The 25952-nt window shown below is 46.1% G+C and overlaps 1 protein-coding gene across 2 annotated transcripts in view; it reads right to left on the bottom strand.

Moving 5' to 3' along the window:
- The window catches only part of LOC139227023 (E3 ubiquitin-protein ligase RNF43), a 204326-nt gene that overhangs the window by 10382 nt on the left and 167992 nt on the right, over window positions 1-25952 (bottom strand). For both annotated transcript variants that reach the window (XM_070858112.1, XM_070858113.1), the window contains exons 3-5: window positions 11275-11349; window positions 4772-4912; window positions 1106-1207 (exon numbers count right to left, since the gene is read on the bottom strand). In XM_070858112.1, the coding sequence (XP_070714213.1) occupies window positions 1106-1207; window positions 4772-4912; window positions 11275-11349 (318 nt within the window). The remainder of the gene's footprint in view (window positions 1-1105; window positions 1208-4771; window positions 4913-11274; window positions 11350-25952) is intronic.

Raw genomic sequence — 25952 nt, 5'->3', positions numbered from 1 at the left:
AAGAGAAGAATGAGCAGGTTCGTACTTTGGGAAGGGATTTTTTCCAGTCAGAACTCTGCTGGCAGGCTGGTCGGCTTCCTTTGGGCCAACTTGCTTTTTGCTTCCACTCCTAGGACACTGGAGCTTGCTCCCATTGCTACCTACCCATCCCCTACTTAGCTATTCACACTCTGAGTCTCATATATGTCTTTTATTTATTTCATGCCTCCACCTGAGCACTTTACAAGTCATTCCATTTCTTTTCCTGTGTGTGTGTGGCTGTTGTGTTTTATCTTTCCCTTCCCCTTGTTCTGTTCCTTTCTAAATGCTGTTCGTCTGCAATATCTTCCAGGTCTGAAGAATTCCCTTCACAGGTGCTGACTACCTCCTGAGTGCTTCCAGTCTTTTCTGTTTTTAAATAAAAGAGTTGGGTATGGTACAAGTTAGAGGTAGAATAAAGCCCCCCACCAAAACCATCTTGCTCCAAAGGTCTGCTTTAACCTCAACCTCAGGAAAGCATCTCCTGCTGTGCCAATATAGTATTGTCAATTTGTTCTACAAGTATGGGCAGTTTATGATGTGTATTCGAAGCTTTTAGGAACAGTTCACATGGGGTCCATACAGCCATGGAAGACCTGATGGCATTGGTCTTGGGCAGATTTGAAACTAAATCCCAGAAGTGGAAGTACAATGTGCACCACTCAGACCCCAGAGAGATTTTGAGATGCTTGCAATTATGCTGCGTCCCACGGTAAGCCTTAGAGCCAAATACAAGCAAATCTTAGGTTCCAAGCACCAACCAGTAATCACCAAGTCCAAAGCCTTTGTAGCCATGATGCAGAGAGTGTTAACAGCACAATTTAGACTGGCAGTTATCTCTGGTGACATGTACAGTGGAATTATTGCAGTCTCCATTTATAAAATACTAGTATTGGGGCATAGCACAGAAACAAGTTGCCATTGTCACATGGTAGTAGCAACACGGAACCCTGAGAGGCTTTGGGTGCAGGAACAGTATCCACTGTGAGGAAAATCAAAATGAAAGTTACATGACTGGGCTAAGGTCCAACAGGAAACTAACAGCCAGGACAACTACAAATCGGAGGGTCCACTCTCCAGCTCTCACCCGGCTCCGGTTCTGCTTGCACTTGATTCTTACTGCCAGGATCATGACAACAACCGAGAAAGCAACAATCAGAGTCATTAGGATCCCCACATCGTAGGCTGGCTGGAGAGAGAGAAAGAGAGAGAGAGAGAGAGAGGAGAGATCATTACTGATTGAAACACATACCGAGGCAATTCCAACACACAGTATAACACTTGCTCAGCAACATGATGTGCATAAGACAGCTAGCAGCATTACTAGAAATCATCTCGGGACCGCTCTCTCTCTGAATGTTGTCAAACCAGCTCTTGCAGAAATCAATTAAGTGAACAAAATTTTAAGAGTGGTGTTAGACTTCTCGTACTTTGAGGAGAAAAGCCATGGAAGTAAAGCAATCAGGGGGAAGGGGGAGAAACTCGGTACTAAATACCACAAGAATGCGAACACCACCTGATGTGTAAGGGTACTGCTGTACAAGCTCTCACAGGAACCACCGCCCTTGTAAGTTTCCCTCATCGGACGAGTGGCCAATTTTTTGGTAGGTGGATGATAAATAGCCGAGGAAAAGTTCAGAAAGCTGTGATCGATAAACTTCACGGGTAGCCCACTTAATCACTGTTACATTATTGGAAAAGGCACCCACAGTCAAGGCTACATCTCCAGAACACTTAGCAGACTGGATATGCCACAGGAATATCAGAGAGTATTCCCAGCAGTTACTAGCTGTCTGTGACGCATTCCCCATCACCTGTACATTTGCATTTTGCGAAGGATTTGCTTTGTAACAGAAATTAAACGCAAGAATAGCTGCGCGTCTGAATCCATGTCGAGACTCGCCGGATCCATCCCAAATAATGGAAGGCAGTGAACAGTAACCAATGCTCTACTGAACTGCCTGAAGGCTGATCACAAAGAGGAAGGAGATACCTATTCAAGTTTGTAGCAGTTAAATACCATCTGCACATGTTTATTGGGATGTGACCCTCATTTCAGTCACCTACAATATATACATATTTATCTGTACTCTGGCCGCCTATTCCCCATCAAGCTCCATCGCAAATATGCAGTTCAAACCACTCAACAGGAAGGATATTGTTGCTTTTGAGATGGGACAGAGGGGCAACATACATAATTTGGATAGCAGGAATTTAAGTTATGAGGAAAGGTTATGGAAGCAGTCAACTTGATTGGCACCTCATCCACCACCTTCAACATTCACTCCCTCCACCACCGGCGCACCGTGGCTGCAGTGTGTACCATGTAAAAGATGCACTGCAGCAACTTGCCAAGGCTTCTTAGACAGCATCTCCCATACCCACGACCTCTACCACCTAGAAGGACAAGGGCAGTAGACGCATGGGAACACCACCACCTCCACGTTCCCTTCCAAGTCACACACCATCCTGACTTAGAAATATATCCCCATTCCTTCATCGTCACTGGGTCAAAAATCCTGGAACTCCCTTCCCAACAGCGCTGTGGGAGTACCTTCACCTCACGGACTGCAGCGGTTCAAGAAGGAGGCTCACCACCATCTTCTCAAGGGAAGTTAGGGATGAGCAATAAATGCTGGCCTTGCCCATGAAGCTCACATCCCAGGAACAAATAAATAAAAGTTGGCCTTGTTTTCTTTGGAAAAAGGAGATTTCCAGGTGACCTAATTGAAGATCTGAAATTATGAAGGGAATTAACAAAATTGCTCCAGGCTTTTCTCCTCAAAGTAAGAGAAGTCTTAACACCACTGTTAAAAGTTTCACTCTGCATTGTTCACTGTGGCGAATGATTTACATACCAGGAAGCCAGGTTAAAAATAATGTGCGTTTATACAGGGTTTCGCAAAAGGCGAAGAGGAAGGGAGCAAACAGACATCGATTTAGTAAAAGTGATTGAAGACATGTTTCTTTTTGAAGGTGGAGGGAGAGCGATGGCGATGCAGGAAGGTTTTAGGGAGAGTTCCACAGTGCTGAAGGAGGAACGTATTCACCCAAAGAATAATACTGGGGAATAACTCACCAAGGAAAGGGCATTGAGGCAGGTGGTATGAAATGCTTTAGTGAGACGATCAGATATATTTCTGGAGCGAGAAGGTCCTGAGGGACATGGAGAGAAGGAGCTAGGTTTCAAGGTGGTCTTTGAAAAAGGGACTGATTTTGTTTCAGCAAATCTCTGCAGAACGTCGGTCAGTACAGGGTTCATCTTAATGAAGACTGGGTGCTGACCTTGGGAAGTTACAGATTTTTAGACGTCCACAATGTTTCAGATTCCTGGTAAGTAGAGGTTGTGTGATGACACACACATCTCCAGGTAGAAATGCTGCCAGTTCTGGTTTTCAGCGACATGCTGGAAGCTCCAGCTCTGATCCACTGTCTCCACCTTCCCCAAACCTAGGCCGTACAGGAAGGGGGTTACAACACACTTAAAACAAAAATGGCAAAGTTTGACGAAACGTGGGTGGATGAAGGAGATGAATCATCAAAGCAGGACACTACAGTTCTGCCAGCTCTTTCCCTGTTTACTTAACCTGGGATCTGTACAACCCAATGAGGAGAGTTGGGATCTGGATTTGCTCGAATAATCCTAAATTTGGAATATTTTAACCGGACAAAGTATGAGAGTGGAATTGGAGGCTCCATTGAGCCACTATTATTCTCCTCAATAAATGGATATAGCTTCAGGAAATGCTCTCCGCTGAATGAATAGAGAAGGCTTTTTGTTTATCTTAAAATGCTCCCAGCCTGCAGCCACATTTCCTACCTCAGACTCATTTGCAGATTTATTTAGAAGGTTTTAGACTTTCTATGGAAAAACATAATGAACAAGGAATTATTTTGAGGCCGTGTGTACAGACAGACTCCGGGAAATGTCCATCCACAGGTCAGCTGCCCTATAATTAGCTCGGTGAGGCCACAACTGTCTCAGACTCTCTGGAAACCAAGGCTTTCAGAAAAGGTTTATAAATAAGTTATGTAGATACCCTCACTCCCACCTGCTCACTTCTCCAGCCCATCTTTGGGACCTCTATGAAAATAGCTCGAAATGAATTCTGAATAAGGTAACTGAAGACGCTTTACATGCAGCTTTGAAACAACGAAGGTGCTACTCAAGGAACCCATTGTTGGAGACAAATGTAGGGAAAGTCCAGGACCAGGGGTCACAGTCTAAGGATAAGGGGTAAGCCATTTAGGACAGAGATGAGAAGAAACTTCTTCACTCAGAGAATTGTGAACCTGTGGAATTCTCTACCACGGAAAGCTGTTGAGGCCAGTTCGTTATATATATTGAAAAGGGAGTTAGATGTGGCCCTTACGGCTAAAGGGATCAAGGGGTATGGAGAGAAAGCAAGAATGGGGTACTGAAGTTGCATGATCAGCCATGATCATATTGAATGGTGGTGCAGGCTCGAAAGGCCGAATGGCCTATTCCTGCACCTATTTTCTCTGTTTCTCGGCAGCTAGGCCATTTAAGTTATTAGGAAGCCATTCTCAGTTGGAGAATGCACCAAGATTACTAAATAGCAGGTGGCTGAATGGGACCCCGATTTGTATGCAGTTCTGTGCTGGTTTTCGATTGCATGTACATGACTTGGGACCTTGCACAAACCCACGAGTTCATTCAAATCACTTCATTTGCCCTGATAAGCACACTCCAAGTGTTTAGCTGAGGTTTAGGTTCTGATGCAAGACTTACCCGACCCAGCGCGTCGTTCTTGACGTGTATCCTGACCACTGCTTCGCCGTTGGTGTTGATGACCTTCATCAGCTGGGCAGCATCCTGGTCTTTGATCAGGATAACTGGACGAGGCAAAAGATCCTCCGGATTCTGTTTGAGCTACGGGCAGGAGGAGAAGCCACGTGAAGGAGCGTCTCACTGGAGGGCTGAGGAATGCTCCTGCGCCCAATAACAATCACAAGTGTGTAACTTATCATTTTAAAACCTTTTCAACACACAATTAACAGCTGCTCTCTACAACTTAAACCTCTGCATTTCTTGAAGTGCTCACCACACATGACAAGGATACAGAAAACAAAAGGGTTTTAGCACTCAGGGCTAAATGATACAAAAACACAATGATTACCAATTACCAAGGACTCAGTTTCACATTAATGGATGCAGAATTTACCCATACTCCTTAGTGGAAATACAAAACACTTATAGGTTATAGGGATTCTACTTTCAGTGAACCTTGTGGGTAAAATCAGCCTCCATCACCATGAACCTGACACTCAACCTGTGGAGGCGGCAAGATGGAAACCAAGTACCGTAGCCATGTGTAACATTGATAACAGCTCGTCAGGTTAAGAACATAAAAAATAGGAGCAGGAGTAGGCCATATGGCTCCTCGAGCCTGCTCCGTCATTCAATAGATCATGGCTGATCGGATCTTGGCCTCAAATCCACTTTCCTGCCAGTTCCCCATAACCCTAGACTCCCCTATAGTTCAAGAATCTGTCTATCTCAGCCTTGAATATATTCATTGACTCAGCTTCCACAGCTTTCGGGTAGAGAATTCCAAAGATTCACTTCCCGTAGAGAAGAAATTCCTCCTCATCTCCATCTTAAATGGGCGATCCCTTATTCTGAAACTATGCTCCCTAGTTCTCGATTCCCCCCACCAGAGGAAACATTATCTCAGCACCTACCCTGTCAAATCCCCTCAGAATCTTATATGTTTCAATAAGATCACCTTTCATTATTCTGAACGCCAATGAGTACAGGTCCAACCTGCTCAATCTTTTCTCATAAGACAACCCCTTCATCCCAGGAATCAACCTAGTGAACCTTCCCTGAACTGCCTCGAATGCAAGTATAACCCTCCTTAAATAAGGAGACCAAAACTGTACACAGTAGTCTAGGTGTGGTCTCACCAACGCCCTGAACAGTTGTTGCAAGACTTCCCCACTTTTAAACCCCTTGCAATAAAGGCCAACATTCCATTTGCCTTCCTAATCACTTGCTATACCTGCATGCTAACTTTATGTGTTTCATGTTCAAGGACCCCCAGATCCCTCTCTACTGCAGAATTCTGTATTCTCTCTCCATTTAAATAATATTTTGCTTTTCTATTCTTCCTACCAAAATGGATAACCTCACATTTTCCCATATTATACTCCATCTGCCAATTTTTTACCCATTCACTTAACCTATCTTTTGCCCTTTGCAGACTCTTTGTGTCCTCCTCACAACTTGCTTTCCCAACTATCTTTGTATCGTCAGAAAATCTGGCTACAATACACTCGGTCCCTTCATCCAAGTCATTAATATAAATTGTAAACAGTTGAGGCCCCAGCACTGATCCCTGTGGCACCCCACAAGTTAGTTTTCCAACCTGAAATGACCCATTTATACCGACTCTCTGTTTTCTGTTAGTTAGCCAAACCCCAATCCATGCTAATATATTATCCCCAACACCATGAGCTCTTATCTTGTGTAGTAACTTTTTATGTGGCACCTTATCGAATCCCTTTTGGAAATCCAAATACACTACATCTGCTGGTTCCCCTTTATCCACCCTGCTTGTTACATCTTCAAAAAACTCTAATAAATTTGTCAAACACGATTTCCCTTTCATAAAACCATGCTGACTCTGCTTGATTGTGTTATGATATTCTAAATGTCCTGTTATTACTTCCTTAATAATGGATTCCAGCATTTTCCAAATGACAGATGTTAGGCTAACTGCCCTGTAGTTTTCTCCTTTCTTGAATAGGAGCGCTACATTTGCGGTTTTCCAATCCGCTGGAACCTTTTCAGAATCTAGGGAATTTTGGAATATTACAACCAATGCATCCACTATCTCTGCAGCCACTTCTTTTAAGACCATAGGATGCAGGTCATTAGGTCCAGGGGATTTGTTGGCCTTTAGTCCTATTAGCTTGCCTAGTACTTTTTCTCGAGTGATGATTATTTTAATTTCCTCCCTCCCTTTTAGCCCCTGATTTTCTACTATTATTGGGATGCTTTCAGTGTTTTCTACCGTCTCTGTCATTTCCTTGTTTCCCATTATTAATTCCCCAGTCTCAACCTCTAAGGGACCAACATTTACTTTAGCTACTCTCTTCCTTTTTATATACTTGCAGAAGCTCTTACTGTCTGATTTTATATTTCTTGCAAGTTTACTCTCCTAATCTATTTTCTCCCTCATTAGTATTTTTGTAGTCATCCTTTGTTGGTTTCTAAAATTTTCCAAATCTTCTAGCCTACCACTAATCTTCGCAACATTGTATGCCTTGGTTCTGTACACACTAAACGACTCATTATTTCCCTCACTACCATGATAATGCTCCATCCATCTCTCATTTCTTTGAATATCAGGATTAGATGAGAAGCCTTCCTCTCAAACATCTGCATTTATGAAGCTCCTATCAGTATTACCCAGAGCCCGGTCATTTCCCTCCCTTGTTTTGCTGATGATTCTATGGTTCTCTCGAGCTGGCGCAGGTGCCCAGTGGAGATTTGAGGATTCATAAGACATATTTCCCTGACCTGTGAGATTAACTTCTGAGCCGGTTTGCTTGATTTGGAAATTACAACTTATGAGAGAAGAATGGTGGTCATTTCCTGATCCATTATATTACAACTAACTTATTCACCAGAAGGACAAGTTAGGGCTTAAACTGCTACTTGCAAGGATAACAATCATTTCTCGATTCCCCCTCTCTATCAATTCTCTTGCGTCCCAATTACATTCTTGCTCACTTTAAGCAACCAATTGACATGGTGCTCTCAGTCCTGTTTTGCGAGTCAGCAGAGATTATTTATGAACTCCTTATTCAGTCGCTCTGGTTTTACTCTTCCCTTTCTGTTTCCTTTCCTTATCTCAAAGACTTAACACTTTTCCATTGTTTTCTGTTGTCAATATCCACTCCATGCTCTACAGTAAACTCCTGCCCTTCGCTTCAAAGTTCACTCTAGTAATCCCAGTATATCACTGGTGACCTGCTCTAGTCACACTGGTACCCCTGGTTTATTAGTGGTAGCTTTACAATCCTCAATAATAGTCAGGGTCCCAGATATTGATTCAGGCGTATTGCAGTTGCTCACTCATCGCGAGATGTTTGACAACATTGATCCAAGCAACTTGCACATTTTGGTGAAGCGCTCAGATCCCAGGGAGACACAGTTAAATATTTAGTTAGGAGAAAGAATCAAAGTCAGAGCCCACTTCTCAACAATTACAGAAAGAGGAACTAAATTGTTAGAATCTACAGAAACAGGTCATTCGGCTCAACTGGTCTACACATCACATGGGCCTCCTCCCACTCTAACTATCTAAGTTACCAGGGAAAGACATTGAAGCAGACAATATAAATTGAGTCGAGGCAATTAGATGAGCTTCTGGAGAAAGAAGGGACTGAAGGACATAATGGGAAGGTACGGTCGAACTCTGAAAAAGGCACAGGCCTGTTAACCAAACCACATTTTTTCTTTTCTTAAAAATTCCGATGTTCTTTTGTGTTGCCTTTCTATTTATAACGTCGGATTGCTGGTTACATCATGAAGCCTTGAAGTCAGATTCATTTTAGTTTCTCATCTGAAAGTCAGATACCCGAGTCAGGCTTAAAATGGTTTGCACCAAATTTATCAACTGCCTGGTCTGTATGTGGCATTTGGACTCTCAGCCTGGGTGGATAAACTAGCTCTTCCACAATAGAAAACTACTTGTCCACTTTGAACATTTTGTTGTTAAATTTAAATTATGTATGAATTATGCCTCTTGCTTTAAGTCCTTTAGTGCTAATAATTAGCACCAACATAATCCCATTTAATGAATACCAGGTCATTCTAATCCTGTATATTTCCCATCTCTGGAACTGCAATGTGGTTTTCTTAGAAAGTGTCACATTTCCCTGTTCTGTTGAACCAATCCTAATGATTCCAAATATCCACAAATTGGAGGGAGCGTCACTCTGCTCGCACAAGTCTAAATGTCACTATTCAATGATTTAAAAGACAGATGGCTGATCCCCACCATAGTTCCCTTAACGCCATCCCATAAGCCTGCCACTTTTCCAGAATCACCCTCGACAGTAGAATCCATGCTTGACCAGCTCGCGGTGTTTGTACTCCAGTTGTGAGCAGGTGTAGAGCCGACCGTGCATTTAAAATACGGGCCCAAAAGATCCTTGGCTGAGTGGTAGATAGACTCTGTCGTAGAAGGTTGTGAGCTTGAGCCCCACTCTTGACTGAGGCCATTATCTAGGCTGATACTTCAGTGCAGTATTGAGAAAGTGCTGCTTTGTCAGAGTGCCGTTTTTCAGATGACAAGGCCAGCATTGCCCATCCCTATTTGTCCTTGAGTAGGTGGCGGTGAGCCGCCTTCTTGAACCACTGCAGTCCGTGTGGCGAAGGTACTCCCACAGTACTGTAAGGGAGGGAGTTCCAGGATTCCGACCCAGCGACCATGAAGGAACGTCGATATATTTCCAAGTCAGGATGGTGTGTGACTTGGAGGGGAACTTGGAGGTGATGGTATTCCCATTTGCCTGCTGCCCTAGTCCTTTTAGGTGGTAGAGGTTGCTGGTTTGGGAGGTGCTGCTGAAGAAACCGTGGCAAGTTGCTGCAGTGCATCTTGCAGATGGTACACACTGCAGACACGGAGCGCCGGTGGTGGAGGGTGTGAATGTTGAAGGTGGTGGATGGGGTGCCAATCAAGTGGGTTGCTTTGTCCTGGATGGTATAGAGCTTCTTGAGTGTTGTTGGAGCTGCACTTATCCAGGGAAGTGGAGAGTATTCCATCACACTCCTGACTCGTGCCTTGTAGTTGGTGGAAAGGTTTTGGGGATTCAGGTGGTGAGACACTTGCCGCAGAATACCCAGCCTCTGACCACCGTTGCAATGGATGGTCATCTCATTGCTGCTTGTGGGATTTTTGCACTCTGCAAAATTATTATTGTGCTTGCCTATTTAACAAGTCACAGCATTCCAAAGTAATTAATTGTCTTGAGAGATGTGATAAGCTGCTATATAAATACAAGCCTTTTGTTTTCGACACGCGGAATAAATTCCAAGCCAAAAGCAGTTGATGTTGGATTTAACTCCTTTTTTAAAAAAGTTGGGATAAATATTTGTGAAGGTAAACATATTTGAAAGATGATGAAATACTTTGTGAAGCCTGATAGTGCCATGCTGTGACCATTCGTGTAAATGGAGCTGGGCAGGGTGAATGATGACTGATGATCTGCAGTTCGGTTGGGTTGCTTTAGAGTGTTAGGGAGGTTTTACCATGATTCCTCACTCTCCTCAGATGACTGGGTAGAGTCCATGATACTTCCATTCTTACTGCTGAATAGGTCATTAAACCGAGGCCCTGCCTCCCTGTTCTGGTAGTTCAGAACGGCGTTATAGTTCACGTGGCAGCATCTGTAGAACAGCAGGGAGTTTTTCGCATGGATTAGCCAATATTCTTCCCTCAATCAATACAATAGACTAACCGCTCATTCATTCGCTCACTGCTGCTTTTGGGATCTTGCTGTGCACACACTGCTGCTTTGGGGATCTTGCTGTGCACACACCAGCTGTTGCTTTTTTCCATCTAAACAGCAGTGCTCATTAACTTGATTGTCCCTGAAACATGAACATTCACCCACAACCCCGTCCCCATTTTAAGGAATACAGATTTGCTTCCCTGACCTCACCCACCAAAACAATAAAGGCAATGCTGTTAATATGTCTGAGTCCTTCAATCTTCCTCCTCAAAATAAGCTCCATTTGAAAGGTACTAATTGTTGCCTTCTCTGGGAGACCTTTCCACATCCACCGGCCTAGGGTTCGAATCTCTAACCTTGTTAGAGGCTTGTGTATCTCTCTTCTCCAGGGTTTTGTGCAAAATCGACATCTGCTCAGCTGAAGATGCAGCTGTGAGCAGGATGGCCATTCCGAGGGCGGAAGACATTAACAGCTCTGCAGGAGATGAATGGAGTTTCAACAAAGCTTCCAAAAGAATCCAAGATTCCCCCTGTACAGGGATGAGGACTTCCCACAGTGACGAACAGGATAGCTCGGAATTATGTCTGGAAAGGTGTACATTTGCAGCAGGCTGCTGGTGTGAGGTGATGCATTTGAATCTGTAGCTCCTGGTAGATTATAGGGAGGTGGACTTTAATGAAAAATTTGTATCTTTGCTCCAAACTGCTACTGAATTGGGCAGTCTGGTTGCTGTTCGGGACAGTAACACTGAACGTCAGCCTTACCTGACCCACAGCACTTGCATCATCTGTCACATCGAAGATCACCGCTGTGGCACCTCTTTGAATGGCAAACTTGGCCTGTGAGGGAGAAAGAGGGACAATCTATGAGTGTGTATACAGCACATCCCAACTACTCCTGTTCCACAACTTTCCCAAACCAGAAACTTCCTTATTTGTGTGATTTGTCATATAAATTTGGGAGGCTCCAGACCTCGAGCTGGACAAAGATGGGACTGTGAACGGAGATAGAATTGAACTTCACCACTGCCTACTCTTCAGAAGACAACAAGAGGCACAAAGTAGGATGACTTTTGTATTAGACAGTGGACACGACAGTAGTGGAGGTGCGAACATCAGATCAGGTGGTGCAACAATACAGACACAGCAGAGTGGGTGTCCCAGGGAGGGGGAACACGGCAGATGGGAGTCGGATGGAGGGGGGAGGGGCGCAGGGAGAGTGTGGGGGTCCCAGGGAGAATGGGGGCACGGCAGAGTGGGTGTCCCAGGGAAGGGGAACACGGCAGAGCGGGTGTCCCAGGGAGGGGGGGACACGGCAGAGTGGGTGTCGGATGGAGGGGGGGCGCGCAGGGAGAATGGGTGTCGCAGGGAGAGTGGGTGTCCCAGGGAGGGGGAACACGGCAGGTGGGTGTCGAATGGAGCGGGGCGCAGGGAGAGTAGGTGTCCCAGGGAGGGGGGACACGGCAGGTGGGTGTCGAATGGAGGGGGCACAGGGAGAATGGGTGTCACAGGGAGGGGGACACGGAGAATACGTGTCACAGGGAGGGGGACACAGGGAGTTCCGAGTAGAGCACTTGCTTTGGGAGTCGACTTGGAACTCCTACATGGCAAGCGGGCCCCAGATGGTCAAAGGAAATGTTTCAAGGACACCCTCAAAGCCTCCTTGATAAAGTGCAACATCCCCACTGACACCTGGGAGTCCCTGGCCAAAGATCGCATTAAGTGGAGGAAGAGCATCTGGGAGGGCACTGAGCACCTCGAGTCTCATCGCCGAGAGCATGCAGAAAACAAGCGCAGGCAGCAGAAGGAGTGTGCGGCAAACCAGACTTCCCACCCACCCTTTCCTTCAACCACTATCTGTCCCATCTGTGACAGGGACTGTAATTCTCGTATTGGACAGTTCAGTCACCTGAGAATTCACTTGTAGAGTGGAAGCAAGTCTTCCTCGATTTCGAGGGACTGCCTATGATGATGATGACACAGGAAGTGTGAGCATCACAGGGAGGGGGACACAGAGAGTGGGTCTCACAGGGAGGGGGGCACAGCAGTGTGTGTGTCACAGGGAGGGGGATGGGGAGAGTGGGTGTCACAGGGAGGGGGACACAGGGAGAGTGGGTGTCATACATAACGTAAGAACATAAGAAATAGGAGCAAGAGTAGGCCATACGGCCCCTTGAGCCTGCTCCGCCATTAAGAACATAAGAATTAGGAACAGGAGTAGGCCATCTAGCCCCTCGAGCCTGCCCCGCCATTCAATAAGATCATGGCTGATCTGGTCGTGGACTCAGCTCCACTTACCCGCCCTCTCCCCGTAACCCTTAATTCTCTTATTGGTTAAAAATCTATCTATCTTTGACTTGAAAACATTCAATGAGCTAGCCTCAACTGCTTCCTTGGGCAGAGAATTCCACAGATTCACAAACCTCTGGGAGAAGACATTTTTTCTCAACTCGGTTTTAAATTGGCTCCTCCGTATTTTAAGGCTGTGCCCCCTAGTTCTAGTCTCCCCCACCAATGGAAACAACCTCTCAGCCTCTATCTTGTCTATCCCTTTCATGATTTTAAATGTTTCCATAAGATCACCCCTCATCCTTCTGAACTCCAAGGAGTAAAGACCCAGTCTACTCAATCTATCATCATAAGGTAACCTCCTAATTTCTGGAATCAGCCTAGTGAATCGTCTCTGTACCCCTTCCAAAGCTAGTATATCCTTCCTTAAGTAAGGTGACCAAAACTGCACGCAGTACTCCAGGTGCGGCCTTACCAATACCTTATACAGTTGCAGCAAGACCTCCCTGCTTTTGTACTCCATCCCTCTCGCAATGAAGGCCAATATTCCATTTGCCTTCCTGATTACCTGCTGCACTGCAAACTAACCTTTTGGGATTCATGCACAAGGACCCCCAGGTCCCTCTGCACCACAGCATGTTGTAATTTCTCCCCATTCAAATAATATTCCCTTTTACTGTTTTTTTCCCCCCAAGGTGGATGACCTCACACTTTCCAACATTGTATTCCATCTGCCAAACCTTAGCCCATTCGCTTAACCTATCCAAATCTCCTTGCAGTCTCTGAGTCCTCTATACAACCCGCTTTCCCACTAATCTTAGTGTTATCTGCAAATTTTGTTGCACTACACTCTGTCCCCTCTTCCAGGTCATCTATGTATATTGTAAACAGTTGTGGTCCCAGCACTGATCCCTGTGGCACATCACTAACCACTGATTTCCAACTGGAAAAGGACCCATTTATCCCGACTCTCTGCTTTCTGTTCACCAGCCAATTCTCTATCCATGCTAATAATTTCCTCTGACTCCGCGTACCTTTATCTTCTGCAGTAACCTTTTGTGTGGCACCTTATCGAATGCCTTTTGGAAATCTAAATACACCACATCCATCGGTACACCTCTATCCACCATGCTCGTTATATCCTCAAAGAATTCCAGTAAATTAGTTAAACATGATTTCCCTTTCATGAATCCATGCTGCGTCTGCTTGATTGCACTATTCCTATCCAGATGTCCCGCTATTTCTTCCTTAATGATAGTTTCAAGCATTTTCCCCACTACAGATGTTAAACTAACTGGCCTATAGTTACCTGCCTTTTGCCTGCTCCCTTTTTTAAACAGAGGCGTTACATTAGCTGCTCTCCAATCCGCTGGTACCTCCCCAGAGTCCAGAGAATTTTGGTAGATTATAACGAATGTATCTGCTATAACTTCCGCCATCTCTTTTAATACCCTGGGATGCATTTCATCAGGACCAGGGGACTTGTCTACCTTCAGTCCCATTAGCCTGTCCAGCACTACTCCCCTAGTGATAGTGATTGTCTCAAGGTCCTCCCTTCCCACATTCCTGTGGCCTGCAAATTTTGGCATTGTTTTTGTGTCTTCCACTGTGAAGACCGAAGCAAAATAATTGTTTAATGTCTCAGCCATTTCCACATTTCCCATTATTAAATCTCCCTTCTCATCTTCTAAGGGACCAACATTTACTTTAGTCACTCTCTTCCGTTTTATATATCGGTAAAAGCTTTTACTATCTGTTTTTATGTTTTGCGCCAGTTTACTTTCGTAATCTATCTTTCCTTTCTTTATTGCTTTCTTAGTCATTCTTTGCTGTCGTTTAAAATTTTCCCAATCTTCTAGTTTCCCACTAACCTTGGCCACCTTATACGCATTGGTTTTTAATTTGATACTCTCCTTTATTTCCTTGGTTATCCACGGCTGGTTATCACTTCTCTTGCCGCCCTTCTTTTTCACTGGAATATATTTTTTTGCGCACTATGAAAGAGCTCCTTAAAAGTCCTCCACTGTTCCTCAATTGTGCCACCGTTTAGTCCTTGTTTCCAGTCTACTTTAGCCAACTCTGCCCTCATCCCACTGTAGTCCCCTTTGTTTAAGCATAGTACCCTCGTTTCTGATACAACTTCCTCATCCTCAATCTGTATTACAAATTCAACCATATTGTGATCACTCATTCCGAGAGGATCTTTTACGAGGGGATCGTTTATTTTTCCTGTCTCATTACACAGGACCAGATCCAAGATGGCTTGCTCCCTTGTAGGCTCTGTTACATACTGTTCTCAGAAACAGTCCCGTATGCATTCTATGAATTCCTCCTCCAGGCTACCCCCTACGATTTGATTTGACCAATCGATATGTAGGTTAAAATCCCCCATGACTAGTGTCGTTCCTTTTTCACATGCCTCCATTATTCCCTTGATTATTGCCCGCCCCACCGTGAAGTTATTATTTGGGGGTCAAAAGATCATGGCTGATCTAATCCACTTCCCCGCCTGCTCCCTACGTGGTGGTGAGTTTATGATAAAATGGAACACTGAGGATCCATACATCGGAGTGTTAGTCAAAAGCTTGTGTCCCAGAAGTTGTAAAAAAAAAACTCAATTGTTGCAAATTATCTCAAATATTTTTTGCCAGAATTTTCAATTTTGGCAGGCTCAAGTGTTCTTGAATGTAATTTTCTCTCTTTCTACCCTCCTCCACCCACCCACCCCGCCTCTTTAATCTGTAAATGTTCAAAGCACCTAATGGCATCTTAGATATAGGAAGTGGACTGCTGCTCCCTTGTATTTTTGCCAAGATCCTGCTGACCAAATCTTTCTTAAGTATACACACACCTATTCTGAGAGATTACTGAAGTTTAAACTGTACTGAAACAACACATGGCAGACTGGTCACGAAGGTAAAAGCCCATGGGATCCAGGGCAAAGCGTCAAATTGGATCCAAAAGTGGCTCAGAGGCAGGAAGCAAAGGGTAATGATTGATGGGTGTTTTTGTGACTGGAAGGATGTTTCCAGTGGGGTTCTGCAGTGCACAGTACTAGGTCCCTTGCATTTTGTGGTATACATCAATGATCTAGACTTCACCAGTGTTACCCCGACCTGTGTGAGAACATCATTGCAGGTAGGGGCTATAAATCGAGCTGGAACGCCGGGCCCTGGAACATTGTGGCTGAGGTGCGCGAATGAGGGTACGGGGCCCAGGGGCAGCAGGGGCCAGCCCACGCTGCGGTATGTGTGCGCACTAGGTCCGTGCAGCAGAGCAGGTCTCCAGTCGGCCTGGTTAATCAATGCCACTAGATAAAGGCCGAGCTCTGTCAAGCCCGTGTGGTGGCTGATGTGTAACGGACACCACACGTTAAAAAAATCCACACACAGGCATCTTCCATCCCCTCAAATGGAGTTTAGGACCAGAACATCAGGTCCTTCACTGAAACATCTGTGAACTCTCGTGGAAGCAAATCATCTTCGTTCGAGGGACCGCCTATGATGAGACTTGAATATGGTGGTATGATTAAGAAATGTGCAGATGATACTAAAATCAGCTGTTGATAATGAAGAAGAAAGCTGTAGACTGCAGGAAGATATCAATCAACTGGTCAGGTGGGCAGAACAGTGGCAAATGGAATTTAATCCAGAGAAGTGTGAAGTAATGCATTTTGGGATGGGTAACAAGGAAAAGGAATACACATTAAATGGTAGGATACTGAGAAGTGCAGAGGAACAAACGGACCTGGGAGTGCATGACCACAGATCCCTGAAAGTAGCAGGCCAGGTAGATAAGGTGGTTAAGGCGGCATACGGAATGCTTGCCTTTATTAGCCGAGGCATAGAATATAAGAGCAGGCAAGGTTATGCTTGAACTGTATAAAGCACTGGTTAGGCCACAGCTGGAGTACTGCGTACAGTTCTGGTCACCGCATTACAGGAAGGATGTGATTGCACTGGAGAGAGTACAGAGGAGATTTACGAGGATGTCTTAGCTATGAGGACAGAGTGGATAGGCTGGGTTTGTTTTCGTTGGAACAGAGGAGGCTGAGGGGAGACATCATTGAGGTGTACAAAATTATGAGGGGCCTAGATATAGTGTTTCCCTGAGCAGAAGAGTCAACAACGAGGGGACATGAATTTAAAGTAATTGTTAGAAGATTTAGACAGAATTTGAGGGGAAATTTATTCCCAGAGAGTTGTGGGGGGCCTGAAACTATCTGCCTGAAAGGGTGGTAGAGGCAGAAAGCCTCACCACCTTTAAAAAGTACTTGGGTGTTCACTTGAAGTGCCGCAACCTTCAGGGTTACGGACATAGAGCTGGAAAATGGGATTAGGCTGGATAGACTCTTGCTGGCCGGCACTGACACATGGGCCGAAACCGGCCCCTTCCGTACTGTAAACTTCTTTAATTCCATGAAACATGTTATCGAGGACCTATTGTACTGCAGGGGGCGCTGGTAGACTACCAAAGCCACTGAACGAGAAAGCATTCTGCAAACCAATAAAGCCCAGAGACACAGTGACACACTGCACTCCACAATCCAACATCGAGACACACAGTGACACACAGCAATCCACAATCAAACATCGAGAGACACAGTGACACACAGCACTCCACAATCCAACATCGAGAGACAGTGACACACAGCACTCCACGATCCAACATCGCCCAGTGACAGAGACACAGAGCACTCCACAATCTAACATCGAGAGACAGTGACACACAGCACTCCACAATCCAACATTGAGAGACACAGTGACACACAGCACTCCACAATCCAACATTGAGAGACACAGTGACACACAGCACTCCACAATCTAACATCGAGAGACAGTGACACACAGCACTCCACAATCCAACATTGAGAGACACAGTGACACACAGCACTCCACAATCCAACATTGAGAGACACAGTGACACACAGCACTCCATACTCCAACATTGAGAGACACAGTGACACACAGCGCTCCACAATCCAACATCGCCCAGGGACAAACAGCACTTCATAATCCAACATTATCCAGAGATAGTGACACACAGCACTCCACAATCCAACACTGCCCAGCGACAGTGACACACAGCACTCCACAATCCAACATCGAGAGACAGTGACACACAGCACTCCACAATCCAACATCGAGAGACAGTGACACATAGCGCTCCACAATCTAACATCGAGAGACAGTGACACACAGCACTCCACAATCCAACATCGAGAGACAGTGACACACAGCGCTCCACAATCTAACATCGAGAGACAGTGACACACAGCACTCCACAATCCAACATCGAGAGACAGTGACACACAGCACTCCACATGCTAACATCGAGAGACAGTGACACACAGCACTCCACAATCCAACATCGAGAGACAGTGACACACTGCTCTCCACAATCCAACATAGAGAGACACAGTGACACACAGCACTCCACAATCCAACACTGCCCAGAGACACACAGCACTCCACAATCTAACATCGAGAGACAGTGACACACAGCACTCCACAATCCAACACTGCCCAGCGACAGTGACACACAGCACTCCACAATCCATCAAGACAGTGTCACACAGCAGTCAGTCCACAATCCAACATCACCCAGAGACAGCGACACACAGCACTCCACAATCCAACATCGAGAGACAGTGGCACACAGCACTCCACAATCCAACATCGAGAGACAGTGGCACACAGCACTCCACAATCCAACATCAAGAGAAACAGTGACACACAGCACTCCACAATCCAACATCGAGAGACAGTGGCACACAGCACTCCACAATCCAACATCGAGAGACAGTGACATACAGCACTCCACAATCCATCAAGACAGTGTCACACAGCCAGTCCACAATCCAACATCACCCAGAGACAGCGACACACAGCACTCCACAATCCAACATCGAGAGACAGTGGCACACAGCACTCCACAATCCAACATCAAGAGAAACAGTGACACACAGCACTCCACAATCCAACATCGAGAGACAGTGGCACACAGCAGTCCACAATCCAACATCGAGAGACAGTGACATACAGCACTCCACAATCCATCAAGACAGTGTCACACAGCAGTCAGTCCACAATCCAACATCACCCAGAGACAGCGACACACAGCACTCCACAATCCAACATCGAGAGACAGTGGCACACAGCACTCCACAATCCAACATCGAGAGACAGTGACACACAGCACTCCACAATCCAACATCGAGAGACAGTGACACACAGCACTCCACGATCCAACATCGCCCAGTGACAGAGACACAGAGCACTCCACAATCTAACATCGAGAGACAGTGACACACAGCACTCCACAATCCAACATTGAGAGACACAGTGACACACAGCACTCCACAATCCAACATCGAGACAGAGTGACACAGAGCACTCCCCTCCAACATCGAGACACAGTGACACACAGCACTCCACAATCCAACATCGAGACAGAGTGACACAGAGCACTCCCCTCCAACATCGAGAGACACAGTGACACACAGCACTCCACAATCCAACATCGAGAGAAACAGTGGCACACAGCACTCCACAATCCAACATCGAGACCGAGTGACACAGAGCACTCCCCTCCAACATCGAGACAGATAGTGACACACAGCACTCCATATTCCTACATCGAGAGACAGAGACACACTGCACTCCACAATCCAAGATCAAGAGAGACAGTGACACAGAGCACTCCACAATCCAAGATCGAGAGAGACAGTTACACACAGCAATTCACAATCGAACATCGAGAGACACAGTGACACACAGCACTCCACAATCTAACATCGTGAGACACAGCACTCCACAATCCAACATCGAGACACAGTGACACACAGCAGTCCACAATCCAACATCGAGACACAGTGACACACAGCACTCCACAATCCAACATCGAGTGACAGTGACACACAGCACGCCACGATCCAACATCGAGAGACACAGTGACGGACAGCACTCCACAATCCAATACTGCCCAGAGACACAGTGACACACTGCACTCCACAATCCAACATCGAGAGACAGTGACACACAGCACTCCACAATCCAACATCGAGAGACAGTGACACACAGCACTCCACAATCCATCATCGAGAGAGTGACACACAGCACTCCACAATCTAACATCGAGAGACACAGTGACACACAGCACTCCACAATCCAATATTGAGATGCAGTGACACACAGCACTCCACAATCCAATATTGAGATGCAGTGACACACAGCACTCCACAATCTAACATCGTGAGACACAGCACTCCACAATCCAACATCGAGACACAGTGACACACAACACTCCACAATCCAACATCGAGACCGAGTGACACAGAGCACTCCCCTCCAACATCGAGGGAGACACAGTGACACACAGCACTCCACAATCCATCAAGACAGTGTCACACAGCAGTCAGTCCACAATCCAACATCACCCAGAGACAGCGACACACAGCACTCCACAATCCAACATCGAGAGACAGTGGCACACAGCACTCCACAATCCAACATCGAGAGACAGTGACACACAACACTCCAAATCCAACATCGAGACCGAGTGACACAGAGCACTCCCCTCCAACATCGAGACACACAGTGACACACAGCACTCCACAATCCAACATTGAGAGAAACAGTGGCACACAGCACTCCACAATCCAACATCGAGACCGAGTGACACAGAGCACTCCCCTCCAACATCGAGACACACAGTGACACACAGCACTCCACAATCCAACATTGAGAGAAACAGTGGCACACAGCACTCCACAATCCAACATCGAGACCGAGTGACACAGAGCACTCCCCTCCAACATCGAGACAGACAGTGACACACAGCACTCCATATTCCTACATCGAGAGACAGAGAGACACACTGCACTCCACAATCCAACATCGAGACACAGTGACACACAGCACTCCACAATCCAACATCGAGAGACAGTGACACACAGCACTCCACGATCCAACATCGAGGGAGAGACAGCACTCCACAATCCAAAATCCAGAGACAGTGACACACAGCACTCCAGAATTCAACATAATCCAGAGATAGTGTCACATGGCACTCCACAATCCAACATCGCACAAAAAAAAAGTGAAACACAGCATTCCACATTCCAACATCGAGAGACAGTGACACACGGCACTCCACGATCCAACATCGAGAGACAGTGACACACAGCACTCCACAATCCAACATCGAGAGACAGTGACACACAGCACTCCACAATCCAACATCGAGACAGTGACACACGGCACTCCACAATCCAACATCGAGACAGTGACACACAGCACTCCACAATCCAACACTGCCCAGAGACACAGTGACACACAGCACTCCACAATCCAGCATCAAGACACACAGCACTCCACAATCCAACATCGACGGAGAGACAGTGACACACAGCACTCCACAATCCAACATCGAGTGACAGTGACACACAGCACTCCACAATCCAACATCGAGACAATGACACACAGCACTCCACAATCCAACACTGCCCAGAGACACAGTGACACACAGCATTCCACAATCCAACATCGAGACAATGACACACAGCACTCCACAATCCAACACTGCCCAGAGACACAGTGACACACAGCATTCCACAATCCAACATCGAGACAATGACACACAGCACTCCACAATCCAACACTGCCCAGAGACACAGTGACACACAGCACTCCACAATCCAACATCGACAGACAGTGACACAGAGCACTCCACAATCCAGCATTGAGACACACAGCACTCCACAATCCAACATCGACGGAGAGACAGTGACACACAGCACTCCACAATCCAACATCGAGACACACAGTGACACACAGCACTCCACAATCCAACATCGAGACAGTGACACACAGCACTCCACAATCCAACATCGAGAGACAGTGAGACACAGCACTCCACAATCCAGCATCGAGACACAGTGACACACAGCACTCCACAATCCAACACTGCCCAGAGACACAGTGACACACAGCACTCCACAATCCAACATCGAGAGACACAGTGACACACAGCGCTCCACAATCCAACATCGAGAGACAGTGACACACTGCACTCCACAATCCAACATCGACCAGAGTCAGTGCCACAGAGCACTCCACAATCCAACATCGAGACAGTGACACACAGCACTCCACGATCCAACATCGAGACACACAGCTACATAAGTAGATACAGATGCAGTACCCAGGAATGTGTTTCGTTTTTTTCAGTTATACCTTTTACTTTGTTCATGGGTTTATCCAACTGAATGAGTGCTAAGGCACAACATATTGAGAAGGACAGAATTTCAGAACCAAGATCTCCAACTTCCCTGGTATAATATAGTTTGCTCTCAACTTCACAGAGCTGCTCGATAACGAGCTGATATGGTAAATCTTGGCTGCAGCAGAATAATTCCTTAACAGCAGTATGACTTTGAACTGCTATACGTGTTAACAGTCTCATCCTTATTGCTTGGCAGCTGAGAAATGGAAAGGAGTGACTGATTTTCATTTCTTCGCCATTACTACAGTGAGTCCAGCAAAGTCTGAAATCTTGTGCTGGTCCCTTCCGTCACTCTCCTTCTTGAAGGAGTCGTTGATTTAGAAAGCTTTGTGTTAGCTGCCCTCAGTGGAATTCCTGGGATAGCTTTCATGTTTTGCTACCATTTTGAGGAACATTCCACAGCTTTTTTGTTCCACTTCCAACAAATTCACCCGAGTTTCCTGAGGAAGATCTCAGATGTACAGCCCCAGGAATGGAATACTCTGGGCAGCAGAACCCAATCTCACCCCAACGACGAATAAATGTTTCACAGTCTGCATAGTCCACCCCCAGCAGGACAGGACGCTGCTCTCACAGGGGCTTGAGTACCATCAGCAACAGCCATTTACTGATAGAGGAATTTCACCCAGCATATTCGGCAGGTCGCATCCTTATCTGCGACATAACCTGGAAGTGTATTCTGCTGCCTCAAGTACTTGACTTCTTGCATTCCTTCCCCTGAGATACAAGACTCTTTCTCTCATGAATATCACTTGGGAATCTCCAAGTAAAGTTTTCCTCTGTGGTAATCAGGTCATGGAATGTTATCCACCTTGGCTGAAGTTGACAAAAACTGCTCGAAGCCTTTCAAACAGAAACAGTCGGAGAGCAGAGACAATGAATGAATGGGGAACGGCAGGAACAGCTGTGCACTCGACAACTGCCAGCTGGTCCAGCATTTCGTCAGCCGAGAGTACAGTCCAAATTGACGCTCTTGGCCATTACATTCAAGGGTGCTCTGCCCAGGAGATACTGAGGCCCAAAATTCCAGAGGCAGCATCTCATCCTTTGCCGCTTCTCAATCAGAAGGCATTAAAGAATTATCTGGGTCATTGATGTTTCCACATCCTAGATGGACAATGCCATTCATTCACACATGTCATCAACACACCAGCCAACGCTGAAAGCAATGACCCAACCAATGATCAAACAGCAATGCAGGCTATCAAATTCAATAGTTGTCAACTCTGAGGCGTATCCTTTCATGAAGGAGCTCTTCACCGAGGTGGCAGAGGGAGGGTCTTTCTCACCGAAGGATTTCTTGAAGATAATTCTAGTCGTGTGAGATCTGGGAGCTTCAGCTGAGACCAATGCTTAGAGACCACAGTGACCCGCTAACAGTGCTTGTGGCTCATGTACATCAGGAGCGATATTAAAAGCTGTAAGGGAGGACTTGCTTGGAACCATTCAAGTCAACCAGTCAAGGCCCACAGCCTCAAGGTCAGGGGTCACCAGGCTGACAGACACAGTCCTCGACCAAGTGCGTGTGTGATCAATTTTGCTGGAGGAGCTCGAGTAACTACATTGGTTGAAACGCAGATTAAGCTCAGCTCTCCTTCCTGGGACGTTGAAGAAGCCTTTGAAAATCTTTATTCCACGAGTAATTTTCCCCGCCCCCCCCACCCCCGAATTCTTCAGAGATGGCGAGGATGCACACAGATGACGCTGCTGAACCCGGGAACGTGCAAGGTGTGCAGTAACGGCTGATGACTCAACACCTGCCAAATAAATCCTCAACAGTTCAGCCGGTTTGTGTGAGAGTCTTTTAGCCTTGGAGGGTAAAAGGAGTGTTAATTGGAGTCACCTCGCCCAGCCAAGCGCTCATGCAGGAGTAAAATAAGTTGTGGTTGGATTGCTCCAGGCAAAAAAAACAGGAATAATATAAACAATGACGGTTGGAAATGTGATATTATAAAAAAAAAAATTGCATTGCAGGCCATTAATCATTGTAAAGAAAAACTACGGTTAATGTTTCAGGTTGGGGCGGCGGGGGGGGAAAATCGCAACACACTTCATATGAACTCGTGAATTCTGACAAAGGGCCCTCCTAGAATCCTAACCTGTCTTGTCGGATGTTGACGGATGTTGTGTTGTGCCAGCATTTTGAGTCTTTAAACCCATGACTCGTGCTGCAGCTCCCTGCCCTTTGTTGCTCGGCCAGTCACACACTTTTTGGCACGAGGTCACGACCTCTCCACTCTAGTTGAAAGCAATGCATCTCAAGGGTGGCGGTCACCTGAAGCACTGCTCCTTCGCAAACACGCTACGGCGCATCTCATCCTTTCATCCCACAGCTTAAGCTTCTCCTTTCACATTAAACATTTATTTACTCTGAACACCTGACCCTCGGGGCCTTTCTCCCATTATTCGCGCTGCTCGCTCGCTCGCTAGCTATAGAAAGCAGGTCAGCTAGAAACCAGTGCAAACGCTTCCCAGAAATCAGCTGATCAAAACGAGTAGCAGCCCACAAGTGGAGATGACGCAGGGGCAGATGTCGACCACTGGATCCTGGTGTGGCCCAGTGTGCGCTGCTGAGTGAGAGTTACCAAGAGGATTTAAATCATTGGGGTTTTTTCTATTACTTTTGTGTGAATTTGTGTTCTTTAAAATGACAGTGGAGAGTGGCAGGGAATGGAACACTTCCCATGTCAGGCACCCAGTGTCAGCCTTAAGCATTCCAAGTCCGACTGAGCATGGTTGGGTGCAGAGTGAATCTCTCTCCACACTAACTATATGTTTCAGACCCAAACTCCAAAGAGCAGATGTATAACCCGACATTCCAGTGCTCAAAGCCCAGGTAACTTCGTCCCATTTGCTTTTTGATTTCACATTTGCCCTGTTGAATTTTGTGGAACTGGAGGTTTGGAAGAATTGTTTTTTGCTTGGTTACCTCATTACCGGACAAATCTCAAATCAGAACACCAAGAAGTATTATAATCAACAACGAGACGTATACACAAATTCTTGGGAATGTGGATTTAAAAGCAATATGTGACCCTCATGACTCCATGGCCCGCACAGGTGCATTACAAAATATAATCTTGGACACCTGCTATACTGCGTCAATCTCAGCTTCCCACATTGTGACCTCGGAGATTTCCCAGTCACTATCAAATTAAGAGCCAGTTTTGTGCTTTGGGCCAGGCCCATTAAGTACTTAGTTTGACTGCCCAAACCCCTCACACCTAACAAGCCAGAATTTCATCTCATCAGTCGGGGCTGGGACTAAATGCAGGTTCCAAAGGTGAAACGCAGAGCATCTTTTCGTCTCTCTCTGCCCCCAGCGATTGCTGAAGTCCAGCTCCAACTCAACAGCTGGAGATGTGCGGCTGACAGATGCACATTTACTTGCTTTTCCCTTCGGCTGCTGACCAGTTACGGAAGCAACAAAACTCACGGAGGAAAGCAGAGGCGATGGAGGGTTGGGTTATCTGTACTACTTAGTAAGGAACCTTGGACTAGCTGAGCAATTGCAGCAGTGACAAAGTGATTGTGCAACTGAAAGCCAGTGGATAACGCATGCAAGGATAAGGCATCCAACTGGGATGATGCTGTATGGCGACAATCTGATGGAAAGACCCATCAGCAGTCATGAATTTTATTATAACCGCCATCCTCAAACCTCCTCCCCCACCCAAATTAAAAAAAAGCTTTTGTGCATTCCTTGTGATAATTTAGCTCTGATTGCTCTGGTTTATGTTTAATTTCTCATGATAGAGAAAAGAGCAGTGTCTCTGTTGATCTCCCGTTCCTGGTCCTTCTGGGTTACCCGCGGCTGCAATCTGCAATTAACATTTACACGAGACAGAGGCCATAGATAACCCCAACTA

Source organism: Pristiophorus japonicus, chromosome 16 (assembly GCF_044704955.1).
Source record: "Pristiophorus japonicus isolate sPriJap1 chromosome 16, sPriJap1.hap1, whole genome shotgun sequence".
Taxonomy (NCBI): Eukaryota; Metazoa; Chordata; class Chondrichthyes; family Pristiophoridae; genus Pristiophorus; species Pristiophorus japonicus.
The sequence above is the reverse complement of the archived record's forward strand: the minus strand, read 5'-3'. Positions and strand labels throughout refer to the sequence as shown.